The 22,185-nt window shown below is 43.8% G+C and overlaps 1 protein-coding gene across 1 annotated transcript in view; it reads left to right on the top strand.

The window, feature by feature from the left end:
• The first annotated feature begins 5,720 nt into the window (after positions 1–5,720).
• BLVRA (biliverdin reductase A) overlaps positions 5,721–22,185 on the top strand; it is a 35,111-nt gene continuing 18,646 nt past the window's right edge. The window contains exons 1-3 of the mRNA XM_068973224.1: positions 5,721–5,751; positions 18,590–18,711; positions 21,678–21,797. Coding sequence (XP_068829325.1) covers positions 5,740–5,751; positions 18,590–18,711; positions 21,678–21,797 — 254 coding nt within the window. The 5' untranslated portion in view covers positions 5,721–5,739. The remainder of the gene's footprint in view (positions 5,752–18,589; positions 18,712–21,677; positions 21,798–22,185) is intronic.

The raw sequence follows: 22,185 nt of genomic DNA, 5'->3' as shown, positions 1-22,185 counted from the left end.
GCTGTCATTTGTAATTATGCAGTAATTCAAAAACTAATTTGAGATTCTTTTTCTGTTTTCAAGTGGCTTCTCCTACAGAGGCATACCATATATTTCTGGGTGGGAAGGCTGAATGATTAATCCTAATTTAATTTATCAATTTGATGCAATCACAAGCATAGTCCCTGTGGAATTTTTTTTCTTAACTTGACAAAGCTGTTCTAAATTTAATCTAGAAGTCTGAGTGAGCAAGAATAGATAAGAATGTGGAACAATTTAATGGGAAAACTTGAACTACCAGAAAGCAGAATATGTTATAAAGCCACAGTCCTGTAAATAATATATTATAGGTATGGAAATCGGGGTCAATAATGTGAAAGAAAGAATAACCATATTCATAAGAATTTAAATATGAGCCACTGGGGGAAAGAATGAATCTTTATGAGAATAAATAAATTTATGAGAATAAATGATATGAGAATAATTTACCTATTTGGGAAGATTACAATAGTCTTCTCTTATGCCATATACCAAACAACTTAGATTGATTATAACTAAACATGTAAATAAAGGGGGAAAAAGTTAAAAATCTAAAAGAAAAAATGTATATATAAGTCTTTCTAAACATAATGCTAAAAGTCAGGAACTTAAAGCCTTTAAGCTTTTAAATATTAAAATGTTTTAAATATTCTTAAAATATTAAACCCTTGAAATAAAAATCAAAAGTAAATCTTGCACCCCAGTGATTTTTGCAGCACTATTTACAATAGCAGAGAAGGCAATTGCGCCCCACTCCAGTACTCTTGCCTGGAAAATCCCATGGACAGAGAACCCTGGTCGGCTGCAGTCCATGGGGTTGCTGAGAGTCAGACACGACTGAGCGACTTCACTTTCACTTTTCACTTTCATGCATTGGAGAAGGAAATGGCATCCCACTCCAGTGTTCTTGCCTGGAGAATCCCAGGGGGACGGGGGAGCCTGGTGGGCTGCCGTCTATGGGGTCGCACAGAGTCGGACACGACTGAAGTGACTTAGCATTAGCATTTATAATAGCTAAGACAGAGAAGCAGCCTAAACAGGGGAAAGGATTAAAAAGATGTGGTACACATATCCAATGGTACATATATTCAACCATAAGAAAGAACAAAATAGTGCCATTTGCAGCAACATGAGTGGACCTAGAGATTATGATACTAAGTGAAGTAAGTCAGAGAAAGAGAAATATAACATGGTATCACTCATATGTGTAATCTAATTTTAAAAAGGATGTTTCTGTTCAGTCACTAAGTTGTCTGGCTCTGTGACCCCATGGACTGCAGCACACCAGGCTTACCTGTCTTTCACCATCTCCTGGAGTTTGCTCAAAACTTATGTCGACTGAGTCAGTGATACCATCGAACCATCTCATCTCTCATATTAAAAAGGATACAAATAAGCTTATTTATAAAAGAGAAACAGACTCACACATTTCTAAAACAAAATTACTGTTACCAAAGGGGAAAATGTTGGGGGGAAGGGATAAATTAGGAGTCTGGGATTAACATACATAACATATACACACTACTATAAGATAGATAACCAACGAGGACCTACTGTGTAGCACAGGGAACTCTACTCAATATTCTGTAATAATGTACAGGGTGAAGAATCTGAAAAAGAATGCATATCTGTATGTCTATAACTGACACACTTTGCTCTACTCCTGAAACTAACACAACAGTGTAGATCAACTGTGCTCCAAGACAAATAAAAGAGTACAAAAAAAAGTAAATCTTCTTGTTATAGGGTTAGGTCTTAGATCTTTTAGTTACAGGGTTAGGTCTTAGATCTTCTGGAATATGTTAAAATATAGAATAAAGTCCCCCTTGGGTTCTGTTCAGACTGTAATGGTCTTGGCAGGACAGTGGGGAAAATGGGCAGGACAGGTGTTAAAAGTTGGCCTGGGGTTGCTGCCTCCCCCAGCAGTGCCGTCTTATTACAAAGGAAGTTGAGACTTGGAGGAGGAGGAGAATGGAAAGTGTCTGTCCAGGATACTCCTGCTGAATGTGCTTTGTAAATGGTGATTCAGTTCATCCTTGGTGGTAGACTGCTGGTGCCTAGGGTGGTAGGATTTCCAGGTGGGGTTCTTTCTTATGCATGTGTAGCTCTGCAAATTGTTTCTGTTTTGTTTTGCTTTTCCCAGATCCTGTGGGAAAGCAGTAAAGTTTATAAGTAATGTTTCATAGACTTTATAGGAAAGCTTTTCTGGAAGTTCTTAGAAAGGGAAGGCAAGCAATAGTATTTCTACAAGAACAAACGATTCACCTTTTGGTGTCCACCTGAAACCATCACAACATTATTAATCAGCTATATTTCAATATAAAATAAAGAATTAAAGAAAAAAAAGGACAAAGGACTCAGGGAAATTTACTGATTTCTCCTGAATGTGGTTTGGGGTCTAGAGACAGAAATAGAAAGCAATGGCTATTACAAAATATTGAATATAGTTCTCTATGCTATACAGTAGGTCTTTATTTATCTGTTTCATATATAAGAGTGTGTATATGTTAATCCCAAACTGCTAATTTATCCCTCACCCTCTTTCCCCTTTAGTAACCATAAGTTTGTTTTCTGTGTCTGTGAGTCTATTTCTGAGTTGGTTTTTTTTCTATTTTGTAAATGAGTTCACATATCATTTTTTAGATTCCACATATAAATGATATTATATGGTATTTATTTTTCTCTGTTTGACTTATTTCACTTAATATGATAATTATTAACTCTGGGTCCATTCATGTTGCTGCAAATGGCATTATTTCAATTCTTTTTATGGCTGAGTATTATTCCATTGTATGTGTCCTTATCTTCAATGAACATTTAGGTTCCTTCCATGTTTTGGCTATTACTTATAAATTATGTATGTATATGTGTGATATATATAATTGAATCACTTTGCTGTGCACCTTAAACTGACACAACATTGTAAGTTAACTGTTAAATCTTGAAAAAAAATTTGTAATTAAAAGAGGGAAGCAGTAGAATTGCCAGGTCAGAGTTCATTTGCTTACATTTGGAATTTTAATGGATGTTGCTAAACTGCTGTCTGTGGAGATACCTACCTATAGTTTCCCAGTGATGTTAAGGAATTCGCTGGTGGTCTAGTGGTTAGGATTCCGCACTTTCACTGCTGGGGCCTTGGGTTCAGTCTCTGGTTGGGAAACTAGGATCCTACGAGCTGCAAAGCATGGCAAAAAAAAAAAAAAAAAAGATATATGACTAACACTCTGTGGCAGACATTCTGAATTCTTGTCAGTCTGATAGAGGCTCTGGGTAAAGTCATTTCACAACTGAGGCTGAGCACTGTTTCAGGACTCACCAGATATTCCTGTTTTGGGAATCAGTGAGCATTATACAGCTAGAAGAGACGTTAAAGATGAAGTCCAGCCATTTAGCCTACAAATGGGGAACCTGTTTGACCGGGGTCACTTGAGCAGTCCTTGACTGAAGCCAGATCAAACCCTCTATCTCCTGTTTATTATAGCAGCTCTCTGGCTGAGTGTCAGACAGCCCTGGAAAGATCTCTGGAGCATTCTGCGTTTGGCTCCAGAGCCAGGAAGCTGAAAGTTACAACTCAGAACCACAACACGCTGACTGTGAGGCCAAGTGCTTTAACCTACCCTGAACTTCAGGTCCCTCATATGTAAAGTGGAGTTAATATTATTAGCCTTTTTGTCAGTTTTCAAAGATTAGGTTCATGTAGATAAAGTAGCTGACCCAGTCTCACAACTGTTATCCACCTCCTCCTGTTTTGTTATCGGACTTCCCCACCCACATGTAAGCCCCAAGGAACACTCACACTAACATTCTCAACAGGATAAGTAACTTGCCATAGAGTGATGGAGAGGAATCTGTGAGGGGCAGGCTCCTCCAGGAGCCCCTGTAGTCTAGACCATTGCCCAGAACACATCCTTGACTTAGTTCTGGGTTTTTCTGGCTTTGCCATCAGTGTCTTGGTTATTCTTTGGAGGTATTTTATGAACAAGAAGACATCATACCCACACTGACTCCCGAGGACCTGAGAAGAAAGCTCACCCTCTTTATCACTCACTCTCTGCTTTCTAGGGTCTGATTTCTAACAAGTTCCTCTATTCAGATTTTCCAGGAAACTTGGAAAGCTTCTATATGGCCAAAGGAGAGACATGTGTGCTGACCAGCTTGGGTCATGAGACCCACCGTCAAAAGCAGGAAGAAGGAACAGGAAGGGAGGAGGGAAGGGAATTACTGGAAACTTGTTATTTTCAGAAGGGAAATACTGAAAACCGGTTATTTTCAACGCACAGCCTAGGTGATCTGAGGATTGCCAGGAGTCAAGGCTTTTAAAGACAGGTGTTATTTTTGCTGTTGCCAGTCAGTTCATTTCACTACATGTAACCCTTCTTGTATTCTGAAAGAGAATAAAATCAAATGCAGGACTGGTCCAAGGACAGGGGCTACCTCAGCCTCCCTTTCTGGAGGCCCTGGAGGGCTCTCCTTCCCCTTCTCAGCTCCTCAGGAGCATCCTTTTTGTTGGCATCCCAGACAACCCCTCACCCCAGGCGGAAGGGCTGGAGAGGCTTCCTTAGTCCCTTCTCCATCACTTCTGTCCCCCAACCCTCACTCACCATCCTAGTTAAAATCAAGTGAAAATTCTAACTGTTCTGAAAATGAATGAAAAAGTTCACTCTTTGGGACCCATCTGTTCCACTCTCAATTCTAGTGATTCTCCAAGAGTGGTTCTCTGACCATCTGAGCACAGTCTCCTAGATACCTGTTGAAAATGCACACTCTTAACCTCTCTCCCCAGGGTAGAAGCTCTGGGGGTGCAACCCAGAAAAGCACATTTCCAACAGGCAGCCCCAGGAGTCCATTCAAGTTTGGAACCCCCAAACTTTGGAGCCCCAGTATTCTGTACAGGTTCCTTATTTCTTTGCCTTCTCTCTCTCGTTTCCCCTCATCTTTTCTTTTTCTTTCCTTATTCCCTGTGACTCTTGCTCACCTGTCTCCTCCCTTCTTCCTCCTCCTTAATGCCAAGGCTTCAGAGTAGCCCACTGAACTATTTTTTTTTTAATTTTTATTGTAAATTTTCATTTACAATATTGTATTAGTTTCAGGTGTATAGCAAAGTGAATCAATTAATATATATATATACATATATCCACTCTTTTTTAGATTCTTTTCTCATATGAGTCACTACAGAATATTGAGTATAGAGTTTCCTGTGCTATACAGTAGGTCCTTAGTAGTTATCTGTCTTATACATAGTAGTGTATATGCATCAGTCCTGATTTTTTAACATATTTAAGTCCCTGGGAAACTCAGCGAGGAGGGAAAAAAGAAGGTATATATTTCTTACTGCCTTGTTTGTCCCCATAAAAGAAGGGTAGACAGGAAGCTCCTCTCTCCAAGCCCCAACTTTGGGAAATGCATCATTCTTTTAAGTACACAGAGGCATCCCTTCCAGTATAGGAGAACACCTTAGAGGTTGGCAGTATCCGTTAGAGAAACAGTACTGGTGTGATGTCCTGGGGGGGCAGCGAGGACCTGCCTCAGAACAGACACCTGGGTCCCCTCACTGGAGGGCAAGGTGATGAAGGCATTTGAGGGAGACGGAGCCAATTGGACAGGAAGTGGGGGAGAAGGGGAGGTGATCAAGGAGAGTGTCTGCACAGAGTTGGGGGTGAGTGCCACCAAGGTCCTGATCCTCTGCTTTTGTTTTCACAGCTTCTACAGAAAGAGACCAAGATGAACACAGAGGTGAGTTCTCTAAGAGGACCGATTTAAAGATGCTTTTCTTGCAGCATGCCTCATTCCTCCTTCACAGAGCGTCTTTCCCTCCAGAGCTTTTGGAAACATCAGCAAACTTGAAAAGATGTCCCCTGCATCCTGCCACACACATGGCTCTGGGTGATATGGGAAGAATTAGGCCTTTCTGAGCTCTTATCTGTGTCTGTCCAGCTTTAGTTAGATTAGAATTTATCTACCTCAGTTAATCCTGAAACAACACTCATGGGCTGGGGTGGAGTGGGCTACAGTGGAGCATGGCAGCTGCTGGGCCCTAGTGTTATTCTGGGGACGATTGACTCTGCTTAGAAGGACCTTCCTCTGCATCACCTCCTTGTATTCTCACTCCCACTGAACCTGTTCTTCAGTCCAGTGAGATGCCTTGTTTCTTTGTACCTTTGTGTTTTCCTGACCAATCAGCCCTTTCTGCTTTCACTCCCTTCAGGTCCAGCTAGACCCTGGGGTCCTCTCCTCCACTGCTGCTGTGCTCATGCCCCCAGCTCCTTTCCCCTTGTCCCCCGATCCTGCATGGCAAGCCCAGAGGCCATGCCCACAGGATGGTGGTCTTGGGTGAGTGGCACAGTTTCATGCTATTTGCAGCTGACAAACTTCTCAAAACCCTCATCTGGGTACTCAGCATGCCCACCAGGCCCCCTCCTTGGCCCCCAGACAGCTCTCTTTCCCTCTGCCCTGAATAACCAGGTCCGGTCTTCCTCGCTCCTCCCAGCTCCTTCCTCACTCTTAGCCTTTTACTTTGTGGAGAAAAATTGGAACCATCAGACATCATCTCTCTCAGTTTCTGCCTCCCGATTTGTCTTGTTTTTCTTCCTAGAGGAAGGGATGTTTATCAGTGAGAGAGCTCCAGACTACGAGTACAGAAAATCCCAATTCAATGTGGTTTTTGTCCTGGAAGTCCAGATGGAGGGCAGGCTCCAGGGCGGGCTGACCCAGTGGCTCAGCCATCTCATCAAAGACCCAGGCTCTTTTCATCTCTTTGCTGTCATCCAGGTGTTGGCTTCATCTGGGAGATAGTGGCCCTCATGGTTATAGGAATGGCTGCCAGCAGCAGTTGGGGCTACATGCATCCTCATTCACTCTGAGTGGGAGAAAGAGATGGATTCTTGCAGCTCTCCCAGAAGAGTGGCAGCCTCCTTTCTTGAAGCTCCACCAAGTGCCTTTTTAGGCCTCATTGGCCAGATCTGGGTCATATCCCCATTCCTGGACCAATTACTGTGTCGGAGGAGCCAGGATTTTCTCAGCTAGTGCATCTTCTCCTCTACACCAGAGCTGGATCTGGGAAGGAGGAAGGGGAATGGACTTCAGGAGAGGACCCACTGCATTCCTTCCCAGACATTTCTTGTGAATGTGGGTCAATTGAAAAACATGCAAAGTTGAGAATTATGTTTTATGGGCAGACTTACTGAGAACTTAAGCCTGGGCTACGGCCTCTCTTATAGCTCTGAGGGACTGTTCTAAAGAGGTAAGGGATGTGCCAAGGATATATAGAAGTTTTTGCAAACAAACACAAAAAAACAGGTAGTTGGAAGGTGATCAAAAGATTGTTATTAATTAAAGGAAAGCAACTATCTCAAATTAGTGAATTTATCACTTGTGTGTGTATGAGAAGATGCAAGAGTCTAGGCTTATTGAAATCATTCTTCTGACATGCACCTTAGCACCCTAAACCAGTATCCTATTCCTTCCCATCTTGAGTCCCCTGAGGGTGCACCATTTTGGGTAGCTGCAGAGGTTGCTGGCTTGGTAGCCTCAACATCCTCTGTTTACTGGCATGATAAGCAACACTGTCCACACTCAGAACCAAAGATTCTGCTGCCTGTTCAGATTCTGTACCACCTCTCTGAATTCCTCTTTGACCCGCTGCATTGTTCAACTTGTTTCTACCAGTTCTTCCCCATCAGCATTTCCAACTGCTTTAGTTTTCACTTTTTCAGAAGGAAACAACACCTGAGGTCTTCTCAAGCTACTGTAATCCTATTTTCTCATCCCCTTCAGAAGGAGGCTTGTTGACATGCTCAACCTGCTATAGTCTTTTCCTAGTATTATACTGAAATTCATCTTTTAAAAGTAGTTTTTTAATATAATTCTAAAAGAAACATGTACCTCTATGCTCAGAGCAGCACTATTCACAAGTCACAGCACGGAAACACCCTAAATGTCCATCGACAGATGAATGGGGAAAGCAGATGTGAGGCATGCGTACGATGAAGCACTGCTCAGCCGCAAGAAGGAAACAATGCCATTTGCAGCAACGCAGACGCAGCTAGAGATGATCCTCCTGAAGTGAAGTAAATCAGAAAGAGAAAGACACATACTATATCACTTGTATGTGGAATCTAAAATATGGCACAAATGAGCCTATCTACAAAACAGAAAGAGGCTCCTTGACATAGAGAACATACTTCTGGTTGCCAAGGGGGAAGTGGGGAGGGAGAGATGGACTGGGAGTTTGGGGTGGGTATATGCACACTCTTACATTTAGAATGAATAAACAACAAGCTCCTAATGTTTAGCACTGCGAACTATATCCAATCTCCTGTGATAAACCATAATAGGAAAGAATATAAAAAAAGAATATATATGTGTAAAACAAAGAACAAGTTTTTATAAAAAATTCATTTTTGTAGTAGTGTCCATACACAGACCTAGAACAAAACTCAAAGCTACAAAATGTTAAATAGTCAAAAGTGAGTATCCTCACTAACTCATCACCCCAGCCTCCCCTACCCCAGGGTTGACCTCTGTTAACCATTTTCTGGTGCCTCTGTCCTCTTATCCGAAGGCGCCATGACTCGCTCTAATTCTCATGGTCTTGGACGTTGTGCACAGAGTAGAAACTTTGCACTCATATTAAGCTCATGGAGCCTGGCTCAGTAATAGTTCTGTCAATCGTCAACCACCCCTACTGTTCTATAATTTCGACTTTCCTTCTTTTGGTGGCTTTTCTCTCTTAACCTTTTAAAAATATTCCCAGACCGTGGGACCCCTCTCTAACTTGTCTGCTTTCTCTTCTTCCTTAAATACCCTGTGACCACCTTCTGTGACCCCCTTCTCACTGCCATTTCCTGTCTAATCCCTGGGCAGCCTGACATGGTCCTCACTGCTCTGGTAAAACATCTCAGAGCTCTCTCTGTCTCTGGAAGTGATACCTCCCTTGTGTGAATTTCCATGGCCCTTTAATGATCACTTCTTTTGTGACCTTCCATTCTCTGACTTGAATAGAACTGTCCGTGCGCCTCCTTCATCTTAGCATCCCCACAGCATCTGACCTGGTGCCTCAAACACCATGTGTTCTCATTGTGTGGCAGTTGGCTCAGTGATGGGATGATTCAGAGACTGTCTCGTCATCGTGTACAGCAATCCAGAGCTTGCGTGGATTAGTGAAAATGCAGAGGAAGAGAAACCTGAAGTGACTTGAGGCTGGCTGAAGCGGGGAGGGAGGAACAGGCTCTCAGCTGCAGTCAGCCCTTTGGTTTCAGAGGATTTGTCTGAGGCAGCAAAGACTCCCGGGATTTCCAGCACGTCACGCTGGGTGCCTGATAGAATTTGCGGAGCCCCTGGCCTTTGCCTGGAAGTTCAGAGCACAGTCTGTCAAGTGAGGCTGGTGGTTGGAGTCTAGCACAGGACAGGAGGATCCAGGTCAGGGTGGGACAGCCGGGTGGAAATGCCCAGTTGGCATTCCTTCCTGGGTCTAGAGCTTGGAGGAGAGGACAGCTCACCGTGCACGATGTTGGAGCCTTCAGCACAACGGTGGTCTTGGAAACCTTAAGGAGAGGCACCCCTCCCCGACTCAGGGAATACAGGGAGGAGAGAAGACCAGGGGCACAGGATTGAGCGTGGGGGAACGTGCACCACCAGGGTGCAGGATGAAGACGGAAAGCGGTGAAGGGTGGAAAGGAAATCTCGCTGTGAGGTGAGGGAAGACAGGGAAGGAGTGAATTTTAGGAAGGTCCCCTCAAGCATCAAACAGGAGTGAGGTCCAGGAGAATGCAGCCTAGGGAGAGCCCTTGAAGTTGGTGAAGATCTGAGATGACCTGTGATGAGGCAGAGAGGTTTGTAGTGAAACCCAGATGACAGCTGAACTGGAAGGGCGAGTGGGGAGAGCAGACGCAGCCTGGAGTTGTGGGGTGTTGGCTGATCTGGGGGCAGTGGGTACCACCAGGGGCAGAGTGTCCTGGAGGGCAGACAGCAGAGGACACCCGGCTCTGTAGTGAGGGCCCGGGAAGGGAGCAGGGTGTACGCCCAACTCTGTACAAACTGTAGAGTTCTCATCTACTCAGAGCATTCCTCGGATTTTTATATCTATCTGAAATGTTTCTGTTTTGGATAACATACATTCACATGATTCAAAATTTTGAAGAATTTCACACACACACGAAAACTTGATCCTGAGAAGTCCTCTTCTCTCCCAGCTACTCTGTTCTCATGGTCCAAGGCAACTACCTTTACTGGTTTCTTGTCAGTCCTTCCAGAGAGATTCAAAACATATACAAGTATATTTTTTCCTTCAGCCATTGCCCTGCCCTCCTTTTTTTTTTTTTTTTTTTTAACATAAACTAGAGCACATATCTTACACTGGTCTGTATTTTGCTTTTCTCACCCAACAATGTATCTTGGAGATCAGTCCCTTCCAGTACATAAAAAACCTCCTTGTTCTTTTTTTATAGCTATGTAGCATTCCATTTTCAAAGTATACCATAATTATCTAACCAGCCTGCTATTGATAACGTATACTTTATATTCAGTCTTTTGCTGTTACAAGCAAGGCTGCAATAAACCTGAGTCATTTCACTTATGTATGTGCTTTAAAAATGAATTCCCCCCCATGCCCAACAAAGAGTATTTGCATGTTAAATGTTTCCAAGCTGTTCTCCACAAAGGTTGCCTGTTCTCCTCACCCTCTAGCAACATATGAGTATGCCTGTTTTCCCATGCCAGCCAATGTGTGGTCAAACTTACTGATTCTTGTAAATGATTGAAAAACATTAGGTTGTCCTTCCTGACTTTGCCATCATCATACCCCCTCTTGGAGTGGGAACCTAGCACTTGCCCTCATACCTTCCACCTTGAAGTTCTATGGTGATTTTACATTTTTTTCTACCCTCCTTATCTCAAAACAAAAAAATTTTTTTTTCTGAGTTGGCAGAGCAAGCCTTGGTTGGTTTGATCTTCCCAACCCTTTGTATTTAAAGTGGATTCTTGTAGGCAACGTAGAGTTGAGTCTTGATTTTTGGTCCACTCCAACAATCTTGATCTTTTAATTGATGCATTTAGACCATTAACATTCAAAGTGATCACTGATACAGTTGGATTAATATTTGTTATTGTTTTCTATTCACTGACTTTGTTCTTTGGTCCTATTTTTGTCTTCCACGCTTCTGCCTTTTGTGATTTAAACTGAGTATTTTATATGGTTCCATATTCTCTTTTTTCTTAGCGTATTGGTTATACTTCATTTTTTAAACTTTTTTATTGGTTGTGCCAGAGCATGCAGTATACATTTACAACTAATTCAAATCCACTTTCAAATAATAACTGTACCACTTCACAGGTCGTGTGAGTACTGTAGAATAACAATAATCCCATTCCTCCTTCTTGTCCTGTGGATCGGTGCTGTCATTCATTTCACTTATGTATGTGTAGTTACATAAACGTAAATATATACATACGCATAAATGATTCAATACTTTGTTGCTGTTATTATTTTATTTAGATTAATTAAGAATAAGAAAAATAAAGTTTGTATTTTACCTTCACTTAATCCATCTTCCTTTCTTTAGGTAGATCTGAGTTTCTCACCTGTAATATTTTTCTTCTCTCTAAAGAAATTCTTGTCATATTTCTTGCAAGGTAGGTCTACTACAAATTCCCTCAAATTTTTGTTTGTCTAAGAAAGTCTTTATTTCTCCTTCACTTTGGAAGGATAACTTCACAGGGTACAGAATTCTAGGTTGGTAAGGTTTTCTTCTTGACACATGACATATTTCACTCCACTCTCCTTCCTTGTATGGTTGTTGAGGAGAAGTTGGATATAATTTTTATCTTTGTTCTGCAGGTAAGGTTTTTCCCCTGGCTTCTTTCAGGGTTTTTCCTTATCTTTGCTTTTCTGTGATTTGAAAATGGTATGCCTGAACATCATTTTTTGGGACAGGCATCTATCTTCTTTGGCATTCTCTGAACTTCCTAGATCTGTGGTTTGGTGTCTTGCCGTTAGTTTAGGGAAATTCTTACTCATTATTATTTCAAATACATCTCGTGTTCTTTTCTCTCTTCCTCCTCTTTCTGGTGTTCTCGTTACATGAGTGTTACACCATTTGTAGTGACCCACAGTCCTTGGGTATTCTCTTCCTTTTTTCAGTCTCTCTTCTCTTTGCTTTTCAAGTTTTCGGGGGTTGCTATTGAGATATCCTCAGTTTTACTGACTCTTTCCAGTGCTGTATCTAGTCTACTAATAAGCCCATAAGAGGCATTCTTCATTTCTGTTACATTGTGTTTGACCTCTAGCATTTCTTTTTTCTTCTGTCTCAGGATTTCTCTCAATTTCTTACATTGCCCATCTGTTCTTAGATGTTTTCTACTTTATCCATTAGATCCTAATCATAGTAATCATAGTTGTTTTAAATTCGCAGTCTCGGTAATTTCAACACTCCTGTTATGTCTGGTTTTGATGCTTCTCTCTTTCTTCAGATTGTGTTTTTTGTCTTGTTATGGCTTGTCGTATTTTCTTGAGCTCCAGACATGATGTATCATATGAAAGGAACTGCTTTAAATGGGCCTCACATGGTGGGGGTGTGTAGGGGGAAGGGACACATTCTACAGTCCCGTGATCGAGTCTCAGTCTTCTGGTGAGCCTGTGGCTCTGCACTGTGAACCACAGAAGTATTTTTCAGCTTATTTTCCTGCCCCTCTTAGGTGGGGGAGTATGGCTAGTGTGGGCTAGAGTTGGGTGTTTCCCTTCTCCCAAATGGAATTCTAGAGTAGCCTGGAGTTTTGTACAGTTGACCCTTGAACAGTACCAGGGTTAGAGATGCTGACTGTCTGTATAGTTGAAAATCTGCCTATAACTCATAGTCCACCCTCCACACACACAATTCCTCCATATCCACAATTCTGTATCCACAGATTCAACCAGCCACGATTGTCTAGTACAGTGACAATTTAGAATTGAAAAAAATCCACGTATAATCACTGTTCAAACCCATGTTGTTCAAGGGCCAACTGTTTTTTCCTACCCTGCAGTCAGTTAGGTTCTAATAATACCCCAGCAGGTTAGGGTCTGGTTAACTAGTTTCCTGTAAGGGCAGTCTCCTTAGGAAATACAAAGCACTGGTGAATTTCAAGAGTGATGCTTTTACCCAGTCTTGTTGGAAACATGAGAGGAAGTGTCTCCAGTATTTACTGTGAGAACCTGGCCAAGCTCCTGGAGGTAAACGTCACAAAGCTGAGAGGGGCTTCCTGTGACTGGGTCCCTCTGGGGTTTCTAGGTCTCAGAGGTGTCCGCGCTGAGCCCCCAGTCGCTCGTCTGTTACAGGTCAGGCTTCCTGTTGGCTCCTGCTGCGCTCCCCACTCTAGAGTCTCTGCTCCGCCGACGTCTGTTACAGGTCAGGCTTCCTGTTGGCTCCTGCTGCGCTTCCCACTCCAGAGTCTGCTCCGCCGAGTTATTCTCGGCATTAGTCCCTCTGTTTCTCCAGTCGTGGGGGCAGCAGTTCACCTCGTGTTCTCACCTCTCTTAAGGATCCTACAGGAGTCGGTTTTAGTTAGCTTTGCAGTCTGGTTAGCTGTTTATTTGTCAGGGTAGAGCGGCAGCTTTCAAGCTCCTTACGTGTGAAGTGGAAAGCCAGAAGCCTTCATCTCTTTGATTTGCAGTTTCCTTTCAGAACGTGCCTTGATGCCTCATGTAACATGAACAGACACAGGTGAAATGGTCTAGCAAAGTCATTTTTCTCAAAAATGAAGTTCTTTCCCAATGAGGAACTAGGTTGTTAATATGTCAGCATTTTCACCCATCTCTTGTCTCTTGGTATCAGTTTTGCAAAGGAATGTTGTCTAAACGAAATTTGAAAGCACTTTCAGTCAGACAGTATGCAAGCCAGGTTTACAGGTGTGTGTGTATCATTAATTATTAAAATGGAAAAAGTGACTTGGCTCCTTACAGATAAGGAAGCTGTTTCTTAACCTCATGCCTCTTTTAAAGCTAACAGAAACCTATGATCCTCGTTATTTTCTATAATGTAGTAATTTAGTACTTAATCTTAGGAATACCATAAATATTCAGCCTCATAAGGAGATTGCTTGTTTCCTTTTCCAAGTGAAAGAAGAAACAAATATTTGATCAGCCTCATAAGGAAATCGCTTGTTTCCTTTTCTGAGTGAAAGAAGAAGCAAATATTTGATCAGACTTGTATTTTGCCTGTTCAGTAGAGATTTCTCTAAAGACTGTCTTTCTGCTTTTTTGTGTATGATACTGTCAAAAATAAAAATTAAAAGCTAGACTTGTAACCCAGAAGGCACTAACTGGACTAAACGGCCTGTTGTCAGTTGGGCATTGTGGCCACAAGCTTAGAACTACATTTCCCAAAGTTCCATTTCATGTGTGAACTTGACCAGTGAGAGGCGCTCCTGGGAGATTTGGAGGCTGAAGAAAGAAACTTATTCAGAGAGCACAGTTGCTCTTCCAAGCTTCAGGCTGCAGATGCTTTCCTGGTCTTGGCTTCCAGGCAAACTCTTGAGAATCACTTGCTTGATTGCAGTAGGAGATGGTCAGTGACGGCTTCTCTGGCTTTAGCTCCCCAGTGGTTGCAGTGGTGATGTAAACCTCTGATTCCCCATGTTAAAACTCTGTGCTTAGAACACATTGCTGAATCCTGACTGGCACCTTGAGCAGTTTATAAGTTATGTAATAACACTAGTGCAAAGTCAGGGAGAGAGGAAGTGGAAGTATCCTGTTGTAAGGTTCTTAGGTTTGAAATGGTATAATGTTATCTCAGTCATGACTTAGCGACTGAACAACTCTCATGAACACAGATGCAAACATTTAAAATAAGATTTTAGCAAATAGAATCAATAGTATATGTAAAGGATAATACATTATGACCAAGTGAGGTTTATCCTAGGAATGAAAGGTGTCATTGTATCAACGGACTTTAAAAAGAAAAATATCACATGATCATCTCAATAGACACAGAAAAGGCACTTGACAAAATTAGACCATTTATGATTTTAAAATGTAAGCAAAATATGGATAAATGGAAGTATCCACATCCTGATAAAGGATATCTACAAAAAAATCTACAGCCATGGTGAAAGAAGAAACTTTATCCCCACAGATTAAAAGGTAAGCAAGACTGCCCTCTCTTACTGCTCCTATTCAAAATCATACCCACCCAGGGCAGTCAGGCAAGAAAAATGAGTAAAGCACATACAGATTGGAAGTAAAATCATTTCTAGTCACATCTCACTCTATGGTCTATGTGGAGAATGTAATAGAATTACAAAAAAACTGCTAGAAGTAATAAGTGAGTTCAGCAAGATTGCAAGATGCCAAGTCAGTATACAGAAATCAGTTGTATGTCTATATACGCACAATGAGCAATTGGAAGTGGAAGGTAAAGCATCATTTCATTTATAAATAAAATTTATAACAGCACTAAAAATCATAAAAATTTAAGTATAAATTTAACAAAAATGTGTGCAGAATCTATCCACTGAAAATGACAGAATGAAAGAAATCAAGGACCTGGATAAATGTATATATATATGCCATGTTCATGGATTAGAAGATTCATTTTACTGAAGATGTTGGTTTTTTTTCCTCATACTTATCCATAAATTCAGTATAATCCCACTCAAAACTCTGGCAGGAATTTTTATTTTACTTCATTTTATTTATCTAGTCATCGGTTCTAAAATTTATATGGAAAGGCAGGAGAACCATAATTTTGAAAAAGAAAATGAATTCACGGTGATGGACTTCCATACTTACCATAAAACTATAGTGATCAAGACAGCTTCCACCAAGGTACAAAGGCATTTCAACAGAACAAGGTTGGTCTTTCTCAATAAATGATATTAGGACAATTGGATAGTGTATGCAAATAAAACAAAACAAAAAAGCTTGATGGCTTCCAGAGAAGATGACCTGTGAGCTGGGTTTAAGGACCCAGTATATTTAAAGACAGGCCTGGCATCCCCTGCCTAGTTGTAGACAGTTGATACAGCCTGTTGAATAATCAGACACCTCACCAGTGGAGATTTATAGATGGCAAATAAACACATGAAACAGTGCTCAACATCATTAGTCATTGCTGCTGCTGCTGCTGCTGCTACTGCTGCTGCTGCTGCTAAGTCGCTTCAGTCGTGTCCGACTCTGTGCGACCCCATAGATGACAGCCCACCAGGCTCCCCTGTCCCTTTCGCCAGGCAAGAACACTGGAGTGGGTTGCCATTTCCTTCTCCAATGCAAGAAAGTGAAAAGTGAAAGTGAAGACGCTCAGGTGTATCCAACTCCTAGTGACCCCATGGACTGCAGCCTACCAGGCTCCTCCATCCGTGGGATTTTCCAGGCAAGAGGACTGGAGTGGGGTGCCATCGCCTTCTCCGCATTAGTCATTACGGAACTGCAAATAGAAACCTCGATGAGAGACCACAGCACACCTATTACAATGGCTAAAATGGAGAGAGGAGGAGACCTGGTGATACCAGGTGCTGGCGAGAATGCAGAACCACTGGACCCCTCAGACCTCAGTGACAGAATGCAGACCAGTATAAATGCACTGTTTCAAGTGGAAGCCAGACCCAAAGATGGCGTATTGTGATTTCACTTATATGATATTCCAGAAAAGGCAAAACTACTGGGATGGTAGACAAGTCGATGGTTGCCTGGCAGGGGAAACAGTTGACTGCAAAGAGGTATGGGTAATTTTGGAGGGGATGATAGAACTGTTCTGTATCTTGATTGTGGTATATATGTAAGTGTGTGTTGGTCAGAACCCATAGAACTGTACACGAAATGGGTGATCTTCATTATATGCAAAAAAAATCTAACTGATAGCATCAGGAAAGCCTTCATATGGTTTAATTTGCCCAAGTCTTGAAAGCTCTGAAGGCATCCCCCTGTGGATGGTAGGGAGAAGCTCCTTCCAGGCAAAAACAGGATTTGCAAAGACTGGGAGGGAGCGAACAGTCCTGTGTGTTCTCGGGAGGTCGAAAGCCTGAAGTTGTAAAGTGGAGGTGACTGAAAGGCAGTGCTGGAGAAGCAGGCTGGAGCTGGGTTGTGGAAGGACTCGTGTTTGGTAAAACATGGTCTTGGATTGTTTTTCCCCTTCAGTTGTTTTCTTACAAATTGTCTCATGGTTTGGGCTGCTGTACAGTGCCACAGAAATTCTCTTGAAGTTCAGAGTCCAGAAGTCTGAGATCAGGCTGAGATATGGCGGGCCCCCTTTGTGGGCTGCAGACTGCTGACTCCTCATCATGTCCTCACATGGGCAGAGAGCAGGGAGAGGGTCAGGCTGTCTTGTGACTCTTAGAAAAGTGCCAGCCCCATTCGTGGGGGCTCCTCCCATGTGACTTCATCTCACCCTGATTACCCAGAGGCCCCACCTCCTACTGCCATCATATTGGGGGACAGGGATCCCAGTATGCCTTTTGAGGGATACAGTCATTCAGTCTGTAACAGCTGGGAAAATGGAGACCTTTAATCAGGGGAAGGACTTAGTTTTCATCTGAAGCATCTGCTCTGGCAGCCCAGGGTACCAGCCATGGGAAGGGTGAGACCAGGGGAGGATTTATCAGATCATTAGGCAGGACGCAAAGAAGTCCTGGGCCAAGACCAGAGCAGTGGATGCAGGAAGGGGAGCAAACTCTGTAGGAAATGGTGACACCCAGATGACAAAGGGGAAGAAAAGGGGAATCTAAGGGGGACATTGGAGTTTCTGTGCTTGGAGGCATCCAAAAAGAACCGGGTTTGAAGTTTATAAAGAGAGGATTTTTATCAGTTTGCATTATAGTAAGTTGCTATATAACTTGAAAAACTTGAGTTGATTTTTCATTCTAATACTATATGCATTGTACCCAGATAATGAGTAGGCTGTCACAGTAGGGTGAGAGTGACATGAGTTGGAACCCAGAAAGCCAGAGTGGTGAGGAGTCTGAATAAGCTGATCGTGTGCCCATGTGCCCCGTCCCCCCGAATCTCACTGAGCACTGTCACTTCTGTATGACTCTCCGCTGAGTCAGATTTGTACGTCCACTGGAGGAGAAATTTAGGGAGGACAGTGGTACCAGCTTAGGGCTGGGTACAGCTTCAAGATGAAGATCTTTCATTAGGGGGGAGGTGGCCGTAGAAGTGGGTGGAGAGCCAAGTGTGCAAGGAGCCTTTTCCATGGATGACACAGGTCAGAGCAGCCACAGAAATATTTTGGGGGAAGCCTTCTCTCCAACCCTGCATTTCAGGGAGTCTCATTCCCCTTTCCTGCTGTGGCTTCTGTGATCTGTGTTGGCTCCTGGCTTGCTTGTCTGGTCCCTGACTGGTCCTGCCCACATGTCCGTTTTGCTGTTCTATGCTATCTGCCCAGACTGTTTCATCTGGGGGGTGTTCTTTTAGATTTTAATAAATGTTTATTGGATTTTAAATTTTGTCAGAATGAAAAATATTTGGTCTTTTCAGTTGATGTTGTACTCAAGCCAAACAAGCTCAGCATCCATACACGGCAGGGAGGACACAAATACTCAAGTTAAACATTGTAAGTATGAGCCTGGACCATTTTTAAACCCCACCTAATCCCGTGTGTTTCAGCCCGAGAGGAAGTTTGGCGTGGTGGTGGTCGGTGTCGGCAGAGCTGGCTCCGTACGGATCCGGGACCTGCGGAGTCCACACGCTTCCTCAGCGTTCCTGAACCTCATTGGCTTTGTGTCCAGGTGGCTTTGCTTTGTGCCCTGTAATTCCCCGGGAGCTGGGTGCAATGGATTAGGGTTCTCCAGACCCCAGAGAGAGCAAGCCAGCTCTGGGGTCATTCCAGAGAACTCTGCAGGGTCAGCCCCACAAGATCTCAGACGGGTCCGGGAACTAAACAGCGCTGGCCCTACAACTGGGATGTGCAGTGAGTCATCCTATAGGGGACTGCAAAGGCAGAGGTGGGGAAGGTGAGCACAGGGCCTGACAGTGACAGGAGGGGCACAGTGAACACACGTGGGCTGGCCTGAAAGAAGGCTTTAGGTGTGTTCCATCAGTTAACTATGACAGCCTTCCAGGGCCCTGGGCTTTGTAAGCCTGACCAGTTATTTGACATCAATGCCAATATCAACCTACTTGACAGATCCAGAAGCTGAACCGCAGAGAGGTTAAGTAATTTGCCCGATGTCACACAGCTGGAGAAGTGGAAGAGCTGGACGACGGTGCACGTCTATCCGATTCCAAAGCCTGGCTTTTAAACACCGTGTATTCATTGCCCCTTTGATAATTCCGAACCCTGCTTTTAAGGATTATCATTTATCTCCTATAACTCAGCCAAAACATAACTTTAACTGCGTTTCTTCTTCCCTTACTCACCCTCAGCTCCTCCTTGACCCCCACCACTTCCATACACACTACTTAACAAAACTCACACCATGTAACATCAGTTATCAGAAGTCATTGTGAACCTGAGGTAGGCCCTATATCAGCCCAGGCATTGGGGCAGAGAGCAAGTCAGGCAGGTCTCTGCTTTTTAGTGCTTTAGAGAAATCACCTAAATGCCAGTACTTAGACCAGCGTAAGTAACCATCATGATGGTCCATGTAGAAGTTCTTTCATATTTTAATGTATGGGACCTGCCTTCTTCCAGTTTGCCTGTCTCAGAACCTAGCCCTTCCTTAAGGACTTAAAGTGACTTTGGGGGCACAGAGGCAACCCAGAAGTGCTGGCAACCTGCCCTTGGTCAGTCTTCCCCTCGCAGGAGGATTCTAAGGGAGCAGCACAGATGGGACTCGATATCACGCTTAGCAGCACTGTTCCTCCCCCTGCTCCCCTGCCTGCATTTGGGATCTCACGTACAAGGGCTCCAGGCTGAAGGGGGGCTTCTGCTTCCCCAGCAGCCCTCCTCTGCAAGCTGGTGCTATGCCTGACCTACCCAGGTCCCATAGGATGGCCATCATCCTCCCTCCCTCTCGCTTTACCACCCCTCTGCTGTTATCACACTGTCCCCTCGCCACATGCTCTGTTCCTCACAACCTACCTGCTAAGACCTGTCACCTCCGCAGGAATCCTCTTCTGAAACCCTGAACTGGGTGTTCCTTGCTTTCCTGGAATCTCCCACTTGTACCCCTGGCACAGCATTCCTCTGGTTATTTTTATTTGGCCATGCTGCATGGCCTGTGGGATCTTAGTTCCCCAACCAGGCGTCAAACCCGTGCCTCCTGCATTGGAAGCACAGAGTTTTAGCCACTGAACCACCAGGGAAGACCCCGCCTCCTGTTATTCTTGTGTTGTAGTTATGTAGTCTCTTCCTCCCTCTACCAGACCAAGCTTGCTAGAAGCTGAGGACTTTAATTCATTCCCCACTGTTGCAGAATCCAGTAATTGAGAAACCAAGCACCACCCTTGGAGAATTGGAGAGCTCAGGTTTATTACGCCGGTGAGCCCGAAAGAGTCAACACTACAAGCTCTGAGCCCCGAATAAAGGGGTTACAGAGTTTTTGTAGACAGACTATAGTGGGCAAATCTAGCTGCTAATAGGGTGGTTTAAGGGGTTTCGTGAGTGTGGGAACAGTAGTCAAGATGGGGAGGGGGATGCTTGACCTTTACATGGACAGGCATGATTAAGCAGGTTTGCAGGGTTGGGCAACTGCAGACAGCAGGACAAGGGTGAGTGAGATAAGCTCCAGTTCCTAGTGTTGTAAGTCTTTCTGAGACTACGTGACCTCTGTGATCCAGACTTTGCAAGGAGCAAGCTGAGTTACAGAGGCAGAACGAGCAGGAGGTTATGTAAAATTTTAACCTTTCCTCTTCACCACAGCTTCCCTACTGGGAAGGCACAGGGAGGCAAGCAAGAGGCATTGGTCAGACCAAGCAGTGCAGATGGGGTGGCCCCCACAGGAAAGAACCTACCAGAATGTTTTCAGCAGCCAAATTCCCCCAGCTGCCCTCTGGCTGCTGCCACTCAAGGGGGCTCTGCGCTGCCCTCAAGCCTCCTGCCAGCTGCCCCGTTTCCTCTGTGACAATCTTTGTTGGAGGATTGCTTCTCTGCTCCAGCCTCGGCCCCGGGGCAGCGTGCAGCCAGCACTCTAAGCTGTTCTAAAGCAGGGGTCCTTCTTACTGTGTGGGAGTCAGAAGGCTCAGGCTCCTGTCCTGCCCCTACTACAGTTAGCTGTGGAGCCCCTGCCTCTCTGGGCTTTGTCAGCTCGGCTATAAAGGAGGCAGTGACGCCTGCCTTCTGCTGGATGGACACAAGGCAATGATGTACGTGAAGGAGCTCAAAGTCACACAGCACTGTGCCCCTCAGAGGTGTTAGTGTCTTGGATCTGGATTAGGTTTGACAGTCCTAGTGTCTGGCCAAGTGCTTGGAGCTGGCAGTGACCATAGAGATTACTTCTTATGAGATAACAGGAGATCCGTTCTTTTTATTTTAGAGATGACATAAATTCAAAGGCTCCCACATCATACAGGCTGTTAGTGGTGGTATCAGCACTCAATGCCAGTTCCCCAATTTCTTACTCTGTGCTGGAGGCTTTGTTTCTTACTTTGTGCTGGAAGTGTCCTGGAAATGAGATGGAAGAAATTGCTTTCTTCATTTCCAAAAACTGATCACCAGGACATTGTTGGGAGCTGGGGAGCAGGATGACACTCATTTATTCTCAGCCGATGTTCTGCCTGTTTTGAGTTCCACTTGTCTGTTCTTCTCAAACAGACGAGAGCTGGGGAGCATTGATGAGGTGCCGCAAATTTCTCTGGAAGAGGCTCTTTCCAGTCAAGAGGTCGAGGTTGCTTTTATTTGCAGTGAGAGCTCCAGCCACGAGGACTACATCAGGTGGGTGTTCAAGTCCTCTGCTTGCACAGTAGTACAGGACGGTGAAAATGCCTGGGCTAGCGTCTTACACAGGGATCTTAATAATCAGTGGGATGGATCCAGGACTTTCAAAAATTATCATCAAAATGTTAACTCTCAATATGGGTTATAAAGGTATAAGGACATGAAAAATATAGGACTAATATTTAGTTCACCATAATTAAAAACATTAGACACATAAAGAATTATAGTGCCTTATTTCATTGTAAAAATTTTATTGAGAGTAGTTTGACTAGTGCCTACCTTCTTAGAATCTGCCTACAATGTGGGAGACCTGGGTTTGATCCCTGGGTTGGGAAGATCTCCTGAAGAAGGGAAAGGCTACCCACTCCAGTATTCTGGCCTGGAG

This window comes from Capricornis sumatraensis, chromosome 5, assembly GCF_032405125.1.
Source record: "Capricornis sumatraensis isolate serow.1 chromosome 5, serow.2, whole genome shotgun sequence".
NCBI lineage: Eukaryota > Metazoa > Chordata > Mammalia > Artiodactyla > Bovidae > Capricornis > Capricornis sumatraensis.
This window is presented reverse-complemented; position numbering and strand designations above follow the sequence as displayed.